The 21,772-nt window shown below is 36.1% G+C and overlaps 1 protein-coding gene across 5 annotated transcripts in view; it reads left to right on the top strand.

The window, feature by feature from the left end:
• The window catches only part of tenm1 (teneurin transmembrane protein 1), a 188,229-nt gene that overhangs the window by 150,743 nt on the left and 15,714 nt on the right, over window positions 1-21,772 (top strand). For all 5 annotated transcript variants that reach the window (XM_048187159.1, XM_048187160.1, XM_048187164.1 and 2 more), the window contains 3 exons: window positions 7,585-7,739; window positions 13,519-13,885; window positions 15,352-15,862. In XM_048187159.1, the coding sequence (XP_048043116.1) occupies window positions 7,585-7,739; window positions 13,519-13,885; window positions 15,352-15,862 (1,033 nt within the window). The remainder of the gene's footprint in view (window positions 1-7,584; window positions 7,740-13,518; window positions 13,886-15,351; window positions 15,863-21,772) is intronic.

The following is a 21,772-nucleotide window of genomic DNA, read 5'->3' as shown; positions in this document are numbered from 1 at the left end:
TGTGCGTCTCGGGGCAGAATGCCCGTTTTTCCCTTTGTTAAAGTGTTTTTACTGAAGTCTATTATCTGTAACAGGCTCTGACCGAAATGCTGAGAGCTTCAATAACTGCAATCCGACCTTCTATGTTCTCAGGCCGTGAGGGGGTCCGCACAAATAGAGTGCAAACAAAGCCTTAAGAATTCCGTGTGACGTTTTTTTCTCTGTTTAATTCTGCTAAACTGACCCGTTGCGCTGATATGTGTCACTTACATACTAGTCTTGACAGTTCTGTACGGTGATGTGTGGCTTGACTTTGGCTCGCTGTTGATTCAATTAATCTCAATATACAGAATGTTTTTATAATCAATATCTCTTTATACACATAGAAACTCAGAGTGATGCAGTATTGATCTCTGCACCACGGCAGCATCTTCCGTGACTATGATCTCTTTAGTGAGGTAAAAATGGATAGTCTTCGGCTAGCTTCATCTACCGAAGGCCTAGAGCTTCATGCTGGGAACCAGAAAACAAGCCAAAATAAAATCAAAATTATACTTATGAAATATCCTGTTTGTTTTGAAATGATTTTATTTTCAAAAGATTTGACGGAAAATTACAGGAAAATATACTGACAGGACTGACATTTTCAGGATCTATAATAATGATTTTTGAGCATTTTTGGACTGTAAAAAAGAAAAAAAAGATTTTTCCCCTGCTGTATTTGTTGCTCTAAGATTAAGTTGTGGTTTGGACATCACTCTAAAGCAGTGGTTCACAGCATTTTTGAATCCAATGCCCCCTGTTGCTTACAACAATATGTCAACTTTTTGTGTGTGTGTGTGTGTGTGTGTGATTTACTGGAAAGGATTTGAGATAGGGATTTATAAAAAAAAATAAAGATTTTTACTCACAATTTAAACCTGATAAAATATCTTAGAGCTAGAGCTAGAACTAGAAAAATGTCCAATAAAAATGTCCAAGGAGTTTTCAGATTTAATTAATTTACATGGCTTTTCTAGAAAAAGTCTAGAAATCAATCTTATAAAAATTAAGTTACATCATATAAGCAGTTGTTGTTGAGGGTGTAAGAAATATCTTGATTTTTTTTATTTTTTTTTATTTAGGTTTAGGCTCCCTGGTTCAGTTTGCCAGGAAAGGACTAACTTACAGTAAATTTTGAAATATATTAAAATAGTAAAAAGTAATTTGTAATATTTCACAACATTCCTATTTTTCTTTATTATACTATATTTTTGACCAAGTAAATGCAGCTAGCTAGCTAGGACTCCTTCTCTATATGAATAGACATGACATAATGACGCAAAGACGAACGGCTGCATGCTTGAATTTCCCGAGGAAACCCACCTGTACCGCTCTTATTAAAAAAACATTATTACAAGCTTATCGTTGTGGATCGGGCTAAGGTAAGCAGATAGTTTTGAACATTGGCTGGTTATGTACTTGCTCAAGAATTGATTTTGGATAATTTTTAACCAAAAATGTTACGGACTACAGCTTTAAAAATACAAATATTTAACATAATATATTTAATTTTCATAATATTTTAGGTTAAAATTAAAAGGTTAAAATATTTTAGGAAAAACATGAAATAAGAAGACATTGTATTTTTAAGTATGATTCTCCATTTAATATCCTAATAGAGCAACCGTTGAGCAGTTCCTCTGGGATTCTTCTATACAGTAAATGTCCTCACTATATGTTTGTGTCAGCATGTGCTGTGTATATGCTCCACAAGCTCAGAATGTGTGTGTGTGTGTGTGTGTGTGTGTGTGTGTGTGTGTGTGTGTGTGTGTGTGTGTGTGTGTGTGTGTGTGTGTGTAGTATGGTTGCAGTACTTCGATTCACTGAAATCTTGGATTTAGGGTAAAAGAGATAGAAGGAGAAAAGGGCACATTAATTTAGAGCTCCCTGTAGGATAGGGTGCTCACTGTCTGGTCTGATGCCAGCCGAAAGTTTAAGAGAAATAGAGAGAGAGACATGCTCCATTCAGTCCAGTAGGCTCAGAGAGGAGAAGAGCTCCTGAAGTCTAAATTAATGTGGTCTGCTTTTGAATTTTAATATATACGTGTGTGACGATTAGTTGCCCCTCTGATCATTTTCAATCTAACCAGCATTTTGCATTTTAGAAGATGAGTAAGAAAGTGAGCTTCTGGACCTGGGGGTTTCTGTGTGTCTTCAGGACCCTTTGAAGGGCAGAAGGAGGTATACCCCTCTGAAGGCAGAATAAATAATTAAGCTCGTTATGCTCGTTAAGTGGGTAATATGCCTCGTAATTGGCACCCATAACAAGATGCATTTGTAAACAGGCCTATTGAAGCAGATAGAATTTCAGCAACAAGAGTAGTGTGTGCGCGTTCACGTGAACCTGCGTCTGGTTTACAGCACAACATGATCTGTATTGTTGTTGCACACAAGAAAAGAGAGAGTCTTGAATGGATACTTAGCATTTAAAACAGCTCATCATAACCAAATAGTAGATTAAAAAGGTAAAGAACTGTGTACCAATTTAGGATAGTCAACTAGGGGAGACTGGGGACAAAGCGTTTTTACTCTAGTGAATATTTCTCAGAATTGATTTTGAAAGTCAGTTTCTCTATAGGGACATACATCAAAGTCTTGACCACAAAAAAAGCCATTGAACATTTCCACTGTTATTGTCCAGGAAAAATGATACAGATCAGTTTTCATAGTGGCAGTCTGCCATTACATACCTTATTCAGGGCTTTTTAATGGCTTATCAACAAAATTAAATCACTAAAACAATAATGCAGCACACAATTCATAAAAATGTAAATGGTAATATACAGAAATATCAAACTATTATTTTGGCTAACAAAAACTGTAATTGCTAAATTAAATATACAAAACACATGACAGCTTGTAGTACATGCTCTTAAAAGGTTAGTTCACCCCAAAAAAAAAAATTCTTTCATTAATTACTCACCCTTTATTAATTACGAAGCTTTACGAATCTTTTGTCTCGAATCAGTGGTTTGGAGCTTGTATCAAACTGCCAAAGTCAAGTGAACCATTGAAATTTTGAAACACTTATGATGTAATGAAGCCTCGTTTACTGAAATCACGTGACTTTGGCAGTTTGATACGCGCTCCGAACCACTGATTTGAAACAAAAGATGCGTAAAGCTTCGAAGCTTCATAAGGCAGTGTTTTGAAATCACCCAACACTAGATATTGTTGAATAAAGTTATTTAGTTTTTTTTGCCGCACAAAAAGTATTCTCGATGCTTCATAACATTAAGGTTGAACCTCTGTAGTCACATGAACTGTTTTAAATGTCTTTAGTACCTTTCTGGGCATTTGAAAGTGTTTATTATCTTGCTGGCTATAGAGACCTCACTGAACCACTTTGATTTTATCAAAAAATAGCTTAATTTGTGTTCTGAAGATGAACAAAGGTCTTACGGGTGTGGAACGACATGAGGGTGAGTAATTAATGACAGAATTTTCATTTTTGGGTGAACTAACCCTTTAAATAATGTGGTAAATAATAATAAAAACGGAAAAAAAACGAAATTATTAGATACTAAGGTATAATTATTAAATAAAATAAATATATGACAAAGGTCAAATTGAGATGTCATAATGATGACATAAGTCAAAATTATGTTTACTTTGAAAAAATGAGATGAAAATTCATAATTATGACAAATAATTTTTCATTTTTTTATGTAATAGTTGGCACTTGTGACAACTAGCCAGATCTGTCCTATACAAATTGTTAAAATAATTGACGGGTTTACATCACATTATCACTCTATTTTGATGGCTTGCTGAATGTACAGATAAAGAAATTGGGTAGCACTTTATTTTACAGTACCTGTACTTTCCTGGTACATATATAGTAATTATGCTGTACATACGGGTCAAAGAGTGGTAACATAAGGTACTTACCTGACATGTATGTACATGGAAACTATTAAGAATCACTGCTGTACTTTCCAATGATACAAACATGGTAACTACTTTGTACCTATAGACAAGTGTTGGGTAATAACAGGCACTTACAGTGTCTGTATAGGGTAACTAATAGACACATTACTGTACTTACTAGTGGTATATTCATGGTAACTATGTTGTACTTATGGACAAGTGTGGGTAATAACAGACACTTATTTATGTTAACTTGTAAGACACATTACTGAACTAACTTAATTGTTTATACACAGTAACTATGTAGCACTCACAGACAATTGTGGGTAATAACAGGCACTTATGTGTGTTAACTAGTAAAACACAATACTGTACTTACTAGTGGTATATACATGGTAACAGTGCAACAATGTTGTACTCACGGACAAGTGTGGACACACATAACGGACACTTAACTACTGTGAAACAAATGTGCTTACCAAAATGATACAGTGATGCAGTAACTATACAGCACTTCATAATGTTAATACTTATCAAGTAGTCCTTTTAAGCAAGGCTTTTGACACATGACAACTGAGTATACCAAGTACAGTTAGTGTTACTGATCTGTATGTATGTCATCAAAATACCCCTATTGGACCAATCAGTTAAGTGAATCACTGTCCTGTAAAGATTAGGCAAGTTGAACCACAATAGTGTATCATCCAGTACCCCCCCAATAGGACTGTAAAATAAAGTGCATCCTTATACATAAACATTACATAGGAATTACCAGCTCTTACCAGGTGTAATTTACACATTAACTAACTGGTATATTCACTAGTACGTTCATAGTAAGTACATGGAAATAGGACTGTACAATTAAGTGAACCCTTGTACATAAACATTACATAGGAATTACCAGCTCTTTAACCTTTGTAATAATAATCTTAAGCATATTAACTAGTAAGGACTAAGGTGCACTGTTGTGGAGAGCAATTTAGCATTAACAGTTCATAAAACACTACATAAAGTATATGCATAGTGCAGCAAAACAATTACTTTATTTCTTGATAATTTGTGTCCACACTTCTCCCTGAGTACAACATAGTTACCATGTATATAAGTACAGTAGTGTGTCTTACAAGTTAACATAAATGTTATTGTCTAGTGTCTGTTATTACCCACACTTGTCCATAAGTACAACATAGTTACCATGTACATACCATTAGTAAGTACAGTAATGTGTCTGTTAGTTACCATATACAGACACTATAAGTAAGTGCCTGTTATTACCCAACACTTGTCTATAGGTACAAAGTAATTACCATGTATGTACCATTGGAGAGTACAGCAGTGTTTCTAATTAGTTTCCATGTACATACATGTCAGGTAAGTACCTTGTGTTACCACTCTTTGACCTGTATGTACAGCATAATTACTATATATGTACCAGGAAAGTACACGTACTGTAAAATAAAGGGAATTAAATAATGAAAACAGAAACGGTTGTCATTCTGGAAGTTTGCTGTTGATTGAATTGTACATGGAGAGTTGTTTTACTGCTGCATTTGTGAAACAGTGTGTTTGGTTATAAAAACTGTTGCTTTCATTTTTGGTAGTCTTACATCATGCATACGTTGTTTGCTCCAAAATTCAAGTCAAAATATAATTTAATAATATGATTGAGTCTGACTACATTACTTTAAGTTTAAGTCATTTTAAGGGTCATGGCAGGTAGAATATGCTCCTCAAGGGAGCAACTGCACATATTCAGTTTTTACAGTGTGGGCTAGGAAAGAAACAGGCAATGCAACTAGTGAAGTACTGCTCTGTGTCAGCTATTATAGGCAGTTTATCCATATGGAGAAGGTGCTGTTACCTCTATCCATACTGATATGTGTAAGCTGTCATTTTACTGGAACTCTGTTGAAATGCACCATGTGGGCAGTTTTTCTTGCTGTCTCCAAAAAATATGTGGTTCCTGTTAGTATTATCTGATTAAATTGTGAACCATTTAAATGTGGGATTGTGTGTGTGTGTGTGTATTAGAGAGAAAGACTCGATCTGTCCCAGAGTAAATCAACGTGGTGAGAACAGACCAATATGTCTGCTTATCTCTGTGATTCTCATTAGAGGGAGAGAGCGAGAATAAAGAGAGCAAATTAGAGAAGGGAAAGGAAAGCCGCAAACATGCACACACACATACACAGTGCTATTTGCCATAACAAACTCTGATGTGTGTGAGAGAGATGGTTATATAAGCCTTTTCCCACTTCAGAGTGAAATCCCTCTGGAGGACAAAAATATCGGTAAGCGACATGCAGCAAAAAAAAAATTTACATATATATAATCATACCCTCTGTGCTTATTTGTGTGGAGGTGTTCCAAATAGCATACAGTATACCTTACTATAGTATAACTTTTACTACTGCATGCTGACCAAAATGAGCAGTACACAAGCAGAGGACACAAGCAGAATACTGTATCCCACAGTGCAATGCACTTGATTTGACCTTCAGTTTCAGTATGGCAAATTAGTTAACATGTTTGTTCATCATAATCAAGATTTTTTTTCAATCCTCATACACAATTCCATAATAATTATACATTTTTACATATTAACCATTTAACCATTTTTCATAATAAGTGTCACTTACATTACAGCATTGATGAATGACAACCGTTTCTGTTTTCATTAATTAATTCAATTTCTTTATCTGTACATTCAGCAAGCTATCAAAATAGAGTGATTATGTGATTTAAACCATTTTAACAGGTTGCATAGGACAGACCAGGTGCTAATTATTACATAAAGAGTTAAAAAAAGATGTCATAATTATTAATTTTTATCTCATATTTTCAGTGTTATCATAATTTTTACTTCTGTCATCATTATGACATCTCAGTTTGAACTTTGTCCAATTTACCATTTACATTTTTTTTTATAAATTATGTGCTGCATTATTGTTTTACTGTTATTTAGTTGATAAGCCATTAAAAAGTCTTGTATAGGGTATGTAATGACAGACTGTCTCGCTTATTCTTAATAAAAAATTAGGTGGCAGTATTTGGTGTATACTGAATAATATTAAATTAGCAAGCTAGCGTTCCTTTCAGAGCGTAGTTTGCTCCTTTCAAACCGTATGCTATAAAAAATCTGTGGACCAGACGTCTCTAAAGAAACAATAATAATAAAGAACAATGAAGTCTTTGACAGCAATGAGAGTGGTGATTGTTTCCTGATGTTAGTGGCCTGGAGGTGTATTTGTGCTAAAGATCAGTTTTAATTAAACTGTAACAATGTATGTTTGTGCACCGCATGATTTAAATGTAAAACAAGTTGCCTTGCAGAGCTCAAGGTGATTTGCAAGCATTTGAATAGAACAAGACAAATGAAAGAAAGAAATTGGATGAACAATGAAAAGAAATACCAGATTTTTTGCATATCTGATGTCATTTCGCATAAATCTGCATATATTGAAAATTTGCATATATTTAAGATGCTGTGAACAGAATGATCACACTCAGAGGAATATACTGCCTGAGACAGTGAAACCTGTCTTTCTTCGGTGCACCATTCCTCATCATCTGTCGTTAAGCTGCAACTGCATTGGCAATGCAAATGTAACGTTATTTGTTACGCCAATAAAGCACATTAAAACTGAAAGAGACTGAGAGAAACGACTATGTGTGTGTCCTGTTGTCCTGCAGGTATCGCAGTGGACAAACACGGATTCATTTATTTTGTTGACGGATCAACGATCCGTAAGATTGATGACAAAGGAGTGATAACAACTGTCATTGGGTCAAACGGACTCACTTCCTCCCAGCCAATCAGCTGCGACTCTCGAATGGACATCAGCCAGGTGAACAAAACACACACACAAACACTTACAAATTTACATACGGTGGCTCCAAGAAGTATTTAGAATAAATCACACATAATGTATGAATGTCATTGTATTGCAAACAAAATATCAAGCCTAGTTGCTTCTGCAAACAAATGATGCTTGACCTTTTCTCGGAGCTAACTTCATTTCTCTTAGATATTTTTGCAATTACTTTTAATCAACTGGTCCCAAGGTGATTTTATAGTGAATGTATGAAGCAAAATAAAATAAATAGGGTTAATTTTTTCATGTTGACTTGACATTTTTAGGGCCTGATATCAATGCAGATTCCCTGATTTGGGAATCCACAAGCTGTCGACTAGAATCTAATATATTTGGGTTACAATGTCCATTTTACTATCATATGAAATTCCAGGTATTGTCGTTTTTTTTTAAACTGATAATTCTTTAAAACCTTTGTTGAGCAAAAGAACCAACTTATAAGAGTCGTTTGTTCATGATCATAGTAACACTGGTTGTGCTGTATGTTTTTGATTGACGAAAAAGAGCCAGCTCATAAGAATTGTTTGAGAATTGGGCTACACTGGCCACAAGTCATTTGTTTGTTAACACTGGTAACGCTGTATATTGTTAATTCACTACAAAAAACAAAACAAAAGTCATTTGTATGTGAATCGATCTGCAGTAATTGTGTTGTACGTCTGTCTTTGCATGCAACACAAAAGGACAACTCAATAGAAAGATGCTTCTTGCCGTTATTTATATAGTGTTTTTGAAAACAAACTGAGCACACAAAACAAACTGGGTATTCATGTTCACAAGTCAGGTGAGACATGATTTCTTTTGCCGTGCTACAAAGATTCAACACTGCTACTGAAAAGTGGTGCATAAACACAGAATCAGGAATATTCATTTTGAAAATTAACAACAGGGCCTAAATTATGCATTTGAGTGCATTAGTTCAGCAGAATGCAATACAAATATGTTTTAGGTTTAAAGGTAAATCTTGTTGAATTTAAAGGTGCCCTCGAATGAAAAATTGAATTTATCTTGGCATAGTTAAATAACAAGAGTTCAGTACATGGAAAAGACATACATTGAGTTTCAAACCCCATTGCTTCCTCTTTCTTATGTAAATCTCATTTGTTTAAAAGACTTCCGGAAAACACGTGGATCTCAACATAACACCGACTGTTACGTAACAGTCGGGATCATTAATATGTATGACCCCAATATTTGCATATATGCCAGCCCATGTTCAAGCATTAGACAAGGAAAGGCAGTATTAACGTCTGGATCTGTGCACAGACAAGGTAAGCAAGCAAGAACAACAGCAAAAAATGGCAGATGGAGCAATAATAACTGACATGATCCATGATATCATGATATTTTTAGTGATATTTGTAAATTGTCTTTCTAAATGTTTTGTTAGCATGTTGCTAATGTACTGTTAAATGAGGTTAAAGTTACCATCGTTTCTTACTGTATTCACGGAGACAAGAGCCGTCGCTATTTTCATTTTTAAACACTTGCAGTCTGTATAATTCATAAACAACTTCATTCTTTATAAATATCTCCAACAGTGTAGCATTAGCCGTTAGCCACAGAGCATAGCCTCAAACTCATTCAGAATCAAATGTAAACATCCAAATAAATACTATACTCACATGATTCGATGTATGCATACAGCATGCATGACGAACATCTTGTAAAGATCCATTTGAGGGTTATATTAGCTGTGTGAACTTTGTAAATGTGCTGTAATATAATCGAGAGCTCGTGAGGCAGGGAGCACGCGATTTAAAGGGGCGGCGCTGAAAAAAATCAGTGCATAGTTAATGAAGCCCCAAAATAGGCAGTTAAAAAAATTTATTTAAAAAAATCTATGGGGTATTTTGAGCTGAAACTTCACAGACACATTCAGGGGACACCTTAGACTTATATTACATTTTGTGAAAAAGCATTCTTGGGCACCTTTAAGAATCAATATTGGGATCGTTCAAATTAAGTTCCTGATTAATTGGAAAATTTCAAATGTACACATTTTTGTGCACATAAGATATTTTTTAGATATGACCTACCTCTCTCAGTCTAATAACCGCTGTTAACCTCGTCACACACTCTTTTAACTTTCTGTTTGAGTGCAGACATCAGAAAAATGATCTGTCACTATGTCTTTTCAAATGCTCTCATAAATGAAGTGATCAACAGCTCACAGAAGCTGAAGAGCTGAAAGATGAAGGAAAGCCATCATACACACCCCACACAGCGAGAGTCTGGACCAACCCTCTCTTTCTTTCCTTCTCTGTCTCTTTCTTTCAACCTTTTTCTTCAGCTCCACAGGATTCACGCAAACACACTTTTCGCTGTTCACCTCAAGAGTGAGAAAGTGCTGATACCGAAGGTCTCTCTGGTGCTACACAGTTACATTATACAGCTTGCAGCAACATCCTTACTTTTCTTTTATCTTTCTTCCTCTCTCTCATTCTTTCCCCCTCCTTTGAGGTTTCAGCCTTTTTCTATCCATTTCGAACACTAAAATCGTAAAGCTTTTCTCAAACATAAGGCAATTCCACATCTTTCTCTTAAAGTGCTCTTAAAAATCTATTTTACACTCTCGTTCTGTCTCTCTCTCCCCCTGCAGTTTAACTCAGTGTGTCCTCATTAAATCTGCAGGACCGCTCTCCCTTCAAAGTCAGACACAATTCTTCCCGCTCCTGAATAGCATCAATTTTTGGCAGACTGTCCCTTGATTTCTCTTTCATTCTCTCTCTCTTTCTCGCTCTCTCTTGCTCCCATCTACACACACACACGCTGCACTTCTTCACAGTTCATCTGGTGGGGTGTGTTGTGTGTGAATAAGAATCAGACAGTGAGGAGAGATAGAAAGAGAGAGGGAGAGAGAGAGAGAAGGGGGAATGAGGTGCCGCAGGCCACTGGGTAAAAGAAGCACTGAAATCTGCATAATTCCCAGCATGCCTGGGATATGACACACTTCACACTCAATACTGTCCGGCTGTCGGGCAGCTGCGGACACACACACAACCAAGATGTTTTTTTCTTTACCTAGCTGCACATATTATCACGGTATAAAATATTATCACGGTAATGGTATATATCATAATATAGTTATTTTTACAGGGAATTTAATAGGAAATGGATTATATCAGAGGTGTAGATAGCCCGGGGTTGTTATTTTTTTCTTCAACTTCGAAACAGTGTTACTGCTGCCTGCCCCTACATTATTAAAAGTAGACAGTGGTTGACATTGTTATTTTAATGACACTTACTGTGATTTTTTTTTTTTTTAACCCGTCTCCCCCCATTTTAAGTGAATTCTCTCAGCACATAGCATACATTTATCAAATACTTTCACTTCAAACCTGCTAAATCCCAACCTCAGCCCTTTCAGAAGTACCGGAACTTGGGTAGAAACCTATACATAGGAGACTGATAAAAATGTTGAAGAAAATTTTAAAGAAAAACGTCAGACAGTCTTAAGCCAGGCACACATTTAACGACTAGCTAAAACATTCTAAGACTATGCTCAACATACAGCGATTGTTTCCTGCGACTGAAGCAGATTTATATACTTTCACATGGAATTTGAACACCGACTGTAATCGCAGACTGAACGCAACTGGCTTTGACTGGACGCGCTTGAGCGCGATCAGTCATAAGTATCAATTTACATTCATAATCGGCCTTACAATCGTTAAGTGTGTGCGCAGCTTTAGAGGCTTTTGCATCTGAAGTCTTCATATGTTAACTAACCATATGGGTTAGTTCAACCAAAAATTCTGTCATTAATTACTCGCCCACCCTCATTTCGTTCAAAACCCGTAAGACTTTTCATTCATCGTCAGAACACAAATGAAGATCTTTTTAATTAAATCTGAGAGATTTCTGTCCCTTCATTGACAGTCCAAGCAACAACCACTTTGATGCTTAAAAAATGTCAAAAAGAGATCATAAAACTAATCCATTTGCATTGAGTGGTTTAGTCCAAATTTTCTGAAGATACACAATCGATTTTGATTTTGATTTAATTTAGGCTTTTATTCAAATATAAACATTCATCAACACATCAGTTATGGTAAACGGAAGCTCACGCTTGCTTGACGTGCGAGAACCAATGAGATTCATTCTCGCGTGTTGCACAGCACGTTTGAACTTTCACAAGAACCAATAAGGTTTGTTCCTGCGCATCAAGCAAGTACGGTTGAGCTTCTGTTTATGTACACTAATAAATGTTTTTATGTGAATTAAAGCCTAAATTAGTCTGTTCATCATATAAAGCGATTGTGTCTCTTCAGAGAATTTGGAATAAACTGCTCAGTTCATATGGATTAGTTTTATGAACTCATATCGAACTTTTCGAAGCATCAAAGTGGTAGTTGCGTGGACTGTCAAAGATGGGACAGAACTCTTTAATGAAGTTTAATGTCACCGCAATGGACATGAGGTGCTGAAAGATATCAGCAGGAATCTCATAACTTAGTTGTGTGCCAAGTTGTGAAATTTATGCAAGCATTTCAAAGCTAAAATACAGAGCTACAAATTCTAATTTTAATGTTTTATGAACAGTAATGTTTATTAATTATTAATATTATCAATATGATTTTATTTTTCCTCAAAGTGACTATAAGCTGTCATTCACTTTTTTCATTTGTTTTAGTGAAAGAGAAACAGTGAATGTGATATGAGTGAATTCACAGCAACACACACTGGTGCCTTAACAGTACAATGCACACAATTATCAAATCAGCAAATACACAGAAACACACAGACATATACACTCATACTTCAGTACATCCACTGCAAACAATAAACAAGACTTCATCTTACAATCTTACCTTTTTTCTACATTCTTTTTGCATTTCTTATTGTTATAGTATGTGTATTCTTTTCAATATCTTCAAAACATACACATACTATATACAGTATGTTTAAAATCTAGTTCATAAGTATGTTAAAATATGAGCACTTTTATGTTGCTTCAGTCCTGGTGTCCATTGTAGTGGACCTGAAACACTCGTTTATTTAGACTTATTTCTGCATTGGAGAAGATCAAATATCAAGTGGATAACTTGAAAAAAATGAAAATGTAATGTTGTTGTTGTTGTTTTTTTTTGTTGTTTTTTTTTTTTGTGGGAAAAATTAAAGTCTGAAGGGGATATATAGTTGAATAAATGTATCTGGCATCAGTGCAAAAGCATCTTTGCATTATGTATCACTTGAGGTCAAAACAAAAGACTGAAAGCACCAAAACCAATGTTGTTAAATGGATCAGTGGATGCAGGGCACATATTTTGGCTTTCATAGTTTAGCAAACTTTATTTTTTGTTGATAAAAGAGGTTTTTCCACCTCCAGTGGTGAAAAGTAGTTTTGGCGTTTCCACCTCCAGATGACCAGCATGCGACAGTTTGCAGAGAATAGTTTTCTGCTCGCTCTCAGGTTTTGTAAATCCAAACCATGTCCACACAATACAAGTCACAGTATGATATCAAGCTATTCCTCATCTTCACTTGTTTGGGGGTCACGCATTGCATTTATTGCATTCTCCCATGATTCATCTCTTCCTGTATATATAGTAAAATAGTTCTGCCCACTGATATCACATGTAAATCATTATAATAACAGTCAAAATGAGATTGTCTGTCCTTCCTGTCAGCTGCTGAGAGTACGTCTGATAGGCCATAAGCAGATGAGAGTGGCTGTGAAATCTGTTATGATGAAAATCACATTTTTCGGCTTCATAGCAGTTAATAATATACATTTGTGTATCCACAGGTGCGTTTAGAGTGGCCCACAGACCTGGCAGTGAGTCCGCTGGATAACTCTCTCTACGTTCTCGATAATAACCTTGTGCTCCAGGTGAGCGAGTCCCAGCAGGTGCGAGTGGTTGCTGGACGACCCATCCATTGCCCCATGGCCAGTATTGAACCGGTGCTTCTGGGGAAAACAGCAGTGCGGTCTGTGCTGGAGGGAGCGAAAGCAATTGCCGTCAGCCACCAAGGGGCTCTGTTCATCGCTGAAACTGACGACCGGAAGCACAGCCGTGTACAAGAGGTGTCCACAAACGGAGAAATGGTTGTAATCGCGGGGGCAACCAGTGAATGTGATTGTAAGATTGACCCCAACTGCGAGTGTTTCTCAGGTTAGACAAACATACATGGCAGTGCTAAACGCAGTGATTTACTTTAACCCTCAGAGGTTGTTCATACTGATGATGTATTATTTTTCCATGTTAAACCTTTTTTTTAGTAAGCCACTGGTTATATAAAAAAAAGTTTTTAATGCATATTTTGTCTTGAGTGACTTTGGAAAAATGGCAAAATTTGCAATTTAAGGTAGCAAACTTTATCTTTAACACCGCTGTTATAATATAGTATACAAATTTACCAGTAAGCTAGAAGGCTAAAATTTGGATATGTTAATTTCAGAGCATTCATTTATATATACATTCCTCTAAAATTTTATGATCCTGGAGGAATTACTTCAAAATGCACACAGGCATACAGTTCAGTTGCATTGACTTCTATAAAAGCCTTTCCAGTAAGCTGGATGCCTGAAACTTGAGTATGTTCATCTGAGAGCAGTCCTCTTACACTTGCTAATGTTTTATTTGCCTATGTTGAAAATCATTATGAATAGTTTATCCATTATTTACTCAATTGGCTATATATGTTATAAAGAGCCAATTGAGTATATGCTCTGTTATATTATTTATTGCCCTATTTATATAAAGATATAGAATGGCAATGTTTAGTGTATGTATACTGCAAGACAAATTTCCCTTTTGAGACAGTATACAGTACCATTCAAAATTTTGGGGTCAGAAACTTTTTTTTTTTTAAGAATCATGAAAAACATGTGTCATGGTTTCCAGATAAAATATTAAGCAGTACTGATGTTTAATAGTCTCATAATAAGAAATGTTTCTTGAGCACCAAGTCAGAATATTAGAATGATTTCTGAAGCATCATGTGACACTGAAGAATGGAGTAATGGCTATTGAAAATTCAGCTTTGCCATTACAGGAATAAATTACATTTGAAGATATATATATATATATATATATATATATATATATAAAAATTACTGTTTTTTTTTTACTGTATTTTTGACCTAATAAATGCAGCTGGAATGAGCATAAGAGGCTTCTGCCAACAAAAAACATTAAAAAAATCTTGCTAACCCCAAACTTCTGAAGTATGTTTCTTTCTTTTTATTTAATTAATTCAATTTTGAAGTAAAAACACAGAATATTGTTGCACAATACAGGTCAATTTTATTTTGTTTATTTATTTATTTTTGCTGCATTTGATTTGATTTGAAACTGTCAGCATGTAATTGTAGAATGTAATTTCACATTAGCATGTTGGGAGACTAATAAATATTTTACTATCAAACTTGTCGGTAAGACACATTTAATCGACCTGGATGCTGTTAAATTTGTGAAAAATCTTTATTATTTAACTGATGTAGAAGAGTGTTGCACTTTTACTGCAGTGGGTCTCTGAGGGTTAATTGTTAAGCCCAACACTGAATGCCTAATGAACTAGACTTCCTCTTTTTTTTTCCCCCTTCTCTTTCTCATTTTCTCCATGAATTTGTCCCTAGGTGACGGAGGTTATGCTCGTGACGCCAAGCTGAAGTCTCCCTCATCTCTGGCAGTTTCTCCTAATGGCTCCCTCTACATCGCTGACCTCGGGAACGTGCGTATACGTCGGCTCTCCGCTAACCATCCACAGCTCACTCCCGAGGGGCTGTACGAGCTCACCTCGGTGGCAGATCAAGAGCTTTACCTGTTCAGTCCAAATGGTACTCACCTGTTCACCCGCAGCCTGGTAACCGGGGACTACTTACTTAACTTCACATATACTCCCGAGGGCCATCTGAGCAGCATAGCAAACAGGGAGGGCACGATAGCGCAGTTGCGGCGGGATGCTAATGGCGTGCCCCTGTGGCTCGTAGCCCCGGGAGGCCAGGTTTACTGGCTGACTATCAGCAATGCCGGAATGCTGAAGCGCATCTCGGCTCTCGCGCATGACCTCGCACAGCTCAGTTACTACGGCAACACAGGGCTGCTCGCTACCATCAGCAATGAGAACGGCTGGACTACTGTCTACGAGTAAGTGATGCCCTTCTTTTACACTCCCTTTGTCTATCTCTCTCTCTCATCAGGAGAGTGCGCTGCATTGCTTGATTTATAGGTGTGCATGATAGCGCGATCTGTCTTGGTTTTCGTGTGTCATATCCTGTTGTTGCTTCCTTTAGAGTCTGTTTCGGCTGTTGTCATGGCACACAGCCTCACTTGCACACTCTGATAGTCTAAGGCTATTTTATCAGCAGGAATAGTGGCAAGATTCTACTGTATAAAAAACAATATTCCCTCCCAGCATGGATTAATCTTTACCTGCCCCTAATCTAATCACGCTTTATTAGAATTTATCAGAAGGAAAATAATCTAATAGAGTCTGATCGACAGTGTTACCTGAGATCGTTTGAAAGAGTGCAGTAGTTCGATTTCTCAAGCTGCGTTTTTTTCTGCTGCAATGAAAATCACTCAGCCTTAATCTATCCGATAAAGAAAAGAACTCTGTATCCTCTTCTGATTTCACTATAAAGAGCCTGGGTACCTGTGAGTGTGTGTGCGTGTGTGTAAACTGTTTGCATGGGCATTTTCAGGGATTTGTGAGACTGAGCTGCAAGTTCTAATTTAGTGTGAAAATGTCAGGGGCTTCTTTTCCTCTCTCTCTTTCTCTCCTTTTTGTTTGATCAACTCGGTGACCTTTCACACACTGTGTTTACACACACATACACGTTCTCATGCAGCTCGTGGTGTAGGGTTGAGGCGGATCACATGCCTGTCTCCGTGTGTTCGGTCTGTTGTGAGACACTGCCCCCTGCTGGCACTTACCAAACCATATTCAAACATTGAACTGACAGCTTAATGCTTAGGCTCGAAGTGCCAATATCAGAGATTTATTCATGTCCAAACGCAATAATAACCGAAATCACAATTGTAAACAATAGTAACAGAATGCAGCCTTTTTTTTCTTTTCTTTTTTTTTGAGTGGTAACACTTTATACTTAATTTTCATTAACATTAATGTATTAGGTATCATAAACTAACAATAAACAACCATTTTAACAGCATTTATTAATCCTAATAATTATTATTTTATTTAACTGTATTATATTACAAATATTGTTCGTTGTTATTTCATGTTAACAAAAAATGAATTAATTAACTAATGTTTATGAATTGAATTTTATTATGAAACAGTTGTAAATGATAATAAAAAGCAATATTTTTTGTTAACATTAGATAATGCACTAGGTATCATGAGCTAACAATAAACCAATTTTAACAGCAGTTATTCAGGTTGTTTTTAATTTATTTAAATTATTACAAGTTATATTATGCTTTTTTTGTATAATGCCTTTAAAAGTTGCAACAATGCAAAACAGCAGAATGAAACAAAACACAAATACAGTAAAGAATTATGTTCTATTATATTATAATTAAAAGTTAAAATGTATTAGCATAGGTAGAAATAAACATTAATCTAGAATATTAAATAGAGTTAAAAAAAATAGCTTTTGTTATTTCATGATACGGTTAACTAAGTGCAACTAATGTTTTATTCTAGAGTGCTGCCATTTTTGTTATATTATGTTTATCAGTTTTAAATGGGTTCCTATGCAACTTTTTATCTTGACTTGATGTCTGTAGCTTATTCTGCAACATTTTGGAAGCTAATTTAAATTATGTTGCAACGTTCTGTTGTGCACACAACACCGAAGGACGGTGTGTTGACTTTGATCAGTTCCCTTCATCCAGAAGTAGTAAGAACTGAATATTTCAGAAACATACCTCAAAGCAGAATATGCGCCAACGTAGGTGTTCCAAACTCGTCAACAAGCGCCCGTGGTTCAGAGAATTTCTCAGATCTGATCTGCATGCAGTAATGACTTGCGTTAGAAAGTGTTCAGAAAAAGCTCACAGTAAGCTGCCTATCTAAACTTCATTTTGGGGAATTATAGGCAGTTTAACTTTTGCAGTTGTTCATTTTGCCACTATTCAAAGTGACTTACAAATGAGGAGTTCCAGAATTGCTGGAAAAAGAAGCTACAGTGGAGATGAAAGGAAAGACAAAGTTTAAGATTTATTTATTTATTAATAATTCTTATTATAGATTTTTTTTTTTTTTTTTTAAGAAAGAATTAGTGCATTAACAGCGTTGAATCAAGTGTTACATCAAAGCCAGCTTGTGATGTTTCTGGTCTCTTATTTGGCCAGCTACCTGAACAGCTACTAAACAGAAAATTGCAGGAATACAAACTCAGGCATCATTAATCAACTAAACATGCAGATAGCTCTGAGCTAGGTATGAGGGACAGATGAGCCTCTCAACTCAAAGTACTTGGCTGTAAAAACACTTCAACTGGCCCTCCACTTGGCTGCTAGTCCCCTAGTCAATTCAAGTTTGAGACCCCCACTTTAGAAAATTTTCTTTTTTCTTTTTTCTTTTTTTTTTGAAGGTGCCAAGAGACTCGGGTTAACACGATCATTTCACCATTGAGGAATAGTGACATTTTGAGAACGTTATTTTGTGCCTGATGATTTGATTTGCAAAAGTGAGAGGCTGCTCAGTATGCAAGCATTTGTGTCTTGATTCGAGTTTCTGGCAACCAGTGAAGCAAAATGAAGGCATTCGAATGATCGATTCTAACGTTCAAGTGTGCCTGTGATACCCAAAAAGGCTGTCAGGTAGGAAGCTCATTATGTTTTGACACATAGCCATATTAGTTGTGCTTGCTAAGGCGAGCATCACTATTACTGTTGACTCCTACTTCTCAGAACACCTTAGCAACCGCATAGCAACAACCTGCACAGGCAAGTGCCGCTCACATTTTCTTCTGAAAATGTAGAAATATAGCTTTAGAATAAGATTTCAGAAGATTTTTAATAAGAATACAGTAACATAAACCATGTGGATTAGGTGCTTATGCCTGCACAGTCAATCCATTTAGTCCCTTTTCAATTCAGGTTTATTTGTATAGCGCCTTTTGCAACACACATTGTTCCAAAGCAGCTTTACAGAAAATAGAAAAATAAAGACGATAAAAGGAAAGGAAAAATAGTGGCTTACAACCCCCCAGTGAGTGAGAAAAGGAAAGAAAAACTCCCTAAGATGTTTAAGTAGATGAGAAAGAAACCTGCATTTCAAGCAGACTCAACATTTTGAGTACAGGAGAACACAGCGGCCGATGTCTCTTGATCTAAACCGCAGGACTTTGAAAGCTCAAATGAAAAGCTTTTCTTCTTTTACATCAAGTGTGGGTGGCAAGACACAAGTATATGATGGAAATTAGCATTGACATTGATTAGACATAAATAAAACAGGGACAGACATAAATAAAAGATGAAGCAGCTTGAGTTGTTTAGTCTAAATACTGCTCTAGAAATAGAGAAAGAGAAATGAAACATGTCATAAGTACACCCCCTCCTAATATCTCATGACCGTCCATGAGCCACCACAGAGATTCAAATGTCAAGTCACCTGTTCCTCTATGGTGCATCAACGGATGTTAACATTCACCTTTATAATGTATCTTACACCCACACTTTGTTTTTCTGTCTTTTCTGGGACTTTTTTCCTGAGCTAATGATGTTTCCTGTCCTATAACCTTTTTGTAATTGTCATTTAGACGATTAGTGTATTCAATAAGCTGTTTAAGCTGCCGTGCATATAGGTGAATTCAGTCTTTACTTTCTTAAAAATTTAGTCAAAGTAAAACGTCCATCAAGGGAAACTACGGTTGGATAAAACTGTGTTCTTTGTGCTTGGCACAGTGTTCATGAGTTCACTAATCCCTGCGAATAATGAAGGTAAACAGATTTGGCTTGCTGTCAAAGACAGGACTGCAGCTTGAGACTCGACTAAAGCTCTTAATAACCCCTGGACTACTTAATAATGAAGTTAGTAGCCTAATGAATGAGTAGAAGCAGAGTTGGAGTTCAGGCTGAATAATTGTCACAGCAGTGAGATAATCAACTTTTCATGTACTTTTGCATTACGATTTACAGAACTGCATTTGAAGTTATCATATCATAAAAAATTTCTTGATCTTTGGAAAAATTTGATCCTTGGACTGTAAAAAGAAAAAAAGTGGACAACGCACCCACCCATACTCCTGCATAATCAATCACAAGCATGTGCCCCTGAACATTTTTTTAAGTAGCCTCACTGCTCCAATTTTTATGTCAGCTGATTGTAGTACAACTGAAGGCTTGTTAAAATAAGGTAAATGCAACTGCTAACCACATCATATCCCGAAAAAAGTCTGTTGGTTCCTCCGTGACTACTTCACTCAGAGAAGCTGTCAATCATGACGTCCAACATGTCCTCCAACCAATATGCCCATATAGGTCGTTTGTCACTTCCCTGAAATACAACCTATAGGAGCGTTTACTAAAGTTGCGCCCCTATCGACAACAGGACACTTTCATTTTAATGCATTGTACCCTTTTATCTGCATCATATTTCGGGATTTGCGTAGCTCAAATGGTAGAGCATTGCAATATACAACAATATGCAATCATGTGATCATGCGATCGTGGGTTCGATCCCATGATATAGGGTTGATATTGGGTTGTTTTTTGGGGGGAGGGGGTTTGGAGGACAGTCTGATGACGTCACATCCCATTTTTTAGCATCAAAAAAAGAACTAAAATCAAACTTATTTAAAAAAGGAACACTTAAACTTACATCATCATGATAAAAATTGCCTAAAATGACAGAAACCATCTTTGGAAAAAATGTATTTGAAGTGTAATTTGATTGTTTAGTTTGGCTCACTTCCCAATTGTTTACATGGAGAGGGCGGGGTTTATGACCTATACTGCATCCAGCCACCTGGGGGCAATCAAAATGCTTTGGCTTCACTTTTCAGGACGTGTGGCACACCCCATGTTGTAAAGTATAACAACAACAATAACCAGGCCATTGGCGCCCTCAATAAAACCATATGATTACTTGCTTTTGGTAATTTATTTGAACCAATTATTATTGCCTCATTGTGATTATATATGTATTTTCAGTCATTTTAAAGGCTATTGTTCACTTAAAAAATTTTATCCGATTAATTATCAAAGTAATTGACTAATTACTTGATTACCAAAATAATAAGTCACAGCCATAGATTTGTTAAAATATTTCAAAATGCACCTGCATTGTTTTGCATTTTGTGACTTTCAGTTGAATTAAAGACAAATTTTCCAGTCATAGAGTTTGTTCTTTGAAGATTTCTTATAAATAGTTAAAATATCATCTCGTTCTCATGAACCTAATATTGTCTCATGATATTATTGTCACACCCCTAGTAACCAGACAAAACAAAATGGCAAAAAACCTATTAAAAAGTACCATTTATTATACATGTCAGAACATTGGTGCATTAATATCATAACTTGTGAAGAGTGTTAAGCCAGGTTACACGGCCAAAACAATCATTTATTGGAATTATGAGATAAATTAACACGACCACCACATTTACATGTCAATGACACCTATTTGTTTTTTTGATCTGCACAGTTACAGGAAGGTAATGAGGAACAAGCTGGAGAGACACTTTATCCTTTAAAAAACAGAAACTGATATTCCAATTTGTGTTTAACTAACAATAAAAACCTCCTTCTGGATGTCACACTTTAGGAAAGTGTGACTGAAGTTTATTTTTAACAAGGTCCCTGATCATTTAAGTTCCACCTTCACAGTTCAGCACATTTCAGTGGATTGTTTTATGATCCTGTCACAATGTAATTCAGTCTTTGCAAAGAGGCTGTTATTGAAGAATGCAGCGGCATGAACTATATTGGACCCAACAGCAAACCCAGGCCGTGTGTAGGTGAAGCAAAGCGTTGTTTCTCATTTCACATGCGAAGTGGCCGTTTACACTGAGGTCTTAAAGGCACGGCAGCAAAAAACAGCCCGTTTACTGCTGTTGTAAGGGTCAGGGAGAGGATGGAAAA

This window comes from Megalobrama amblycephala, linkage group LG4 (assembly GCF_018812025.1).
Source record: "Megalobrama amblycephala isolate DHTTF-2021 linkage group LG4, ASM1881202v1, whole genome shotgun sequence".
Taxonomy (NCBI): Eukaryota; Metazoa; Chordata; class Actinopteri; order Cypriniformes; family Xenocyprididae; genus Megalobrama; species Megalobrama amblycephala.
The sequence above is the reverse complement of the archived record's forward strand: the minus strand, read 5'-3'. Positions and strand labels throughout refer to the sequence as shown.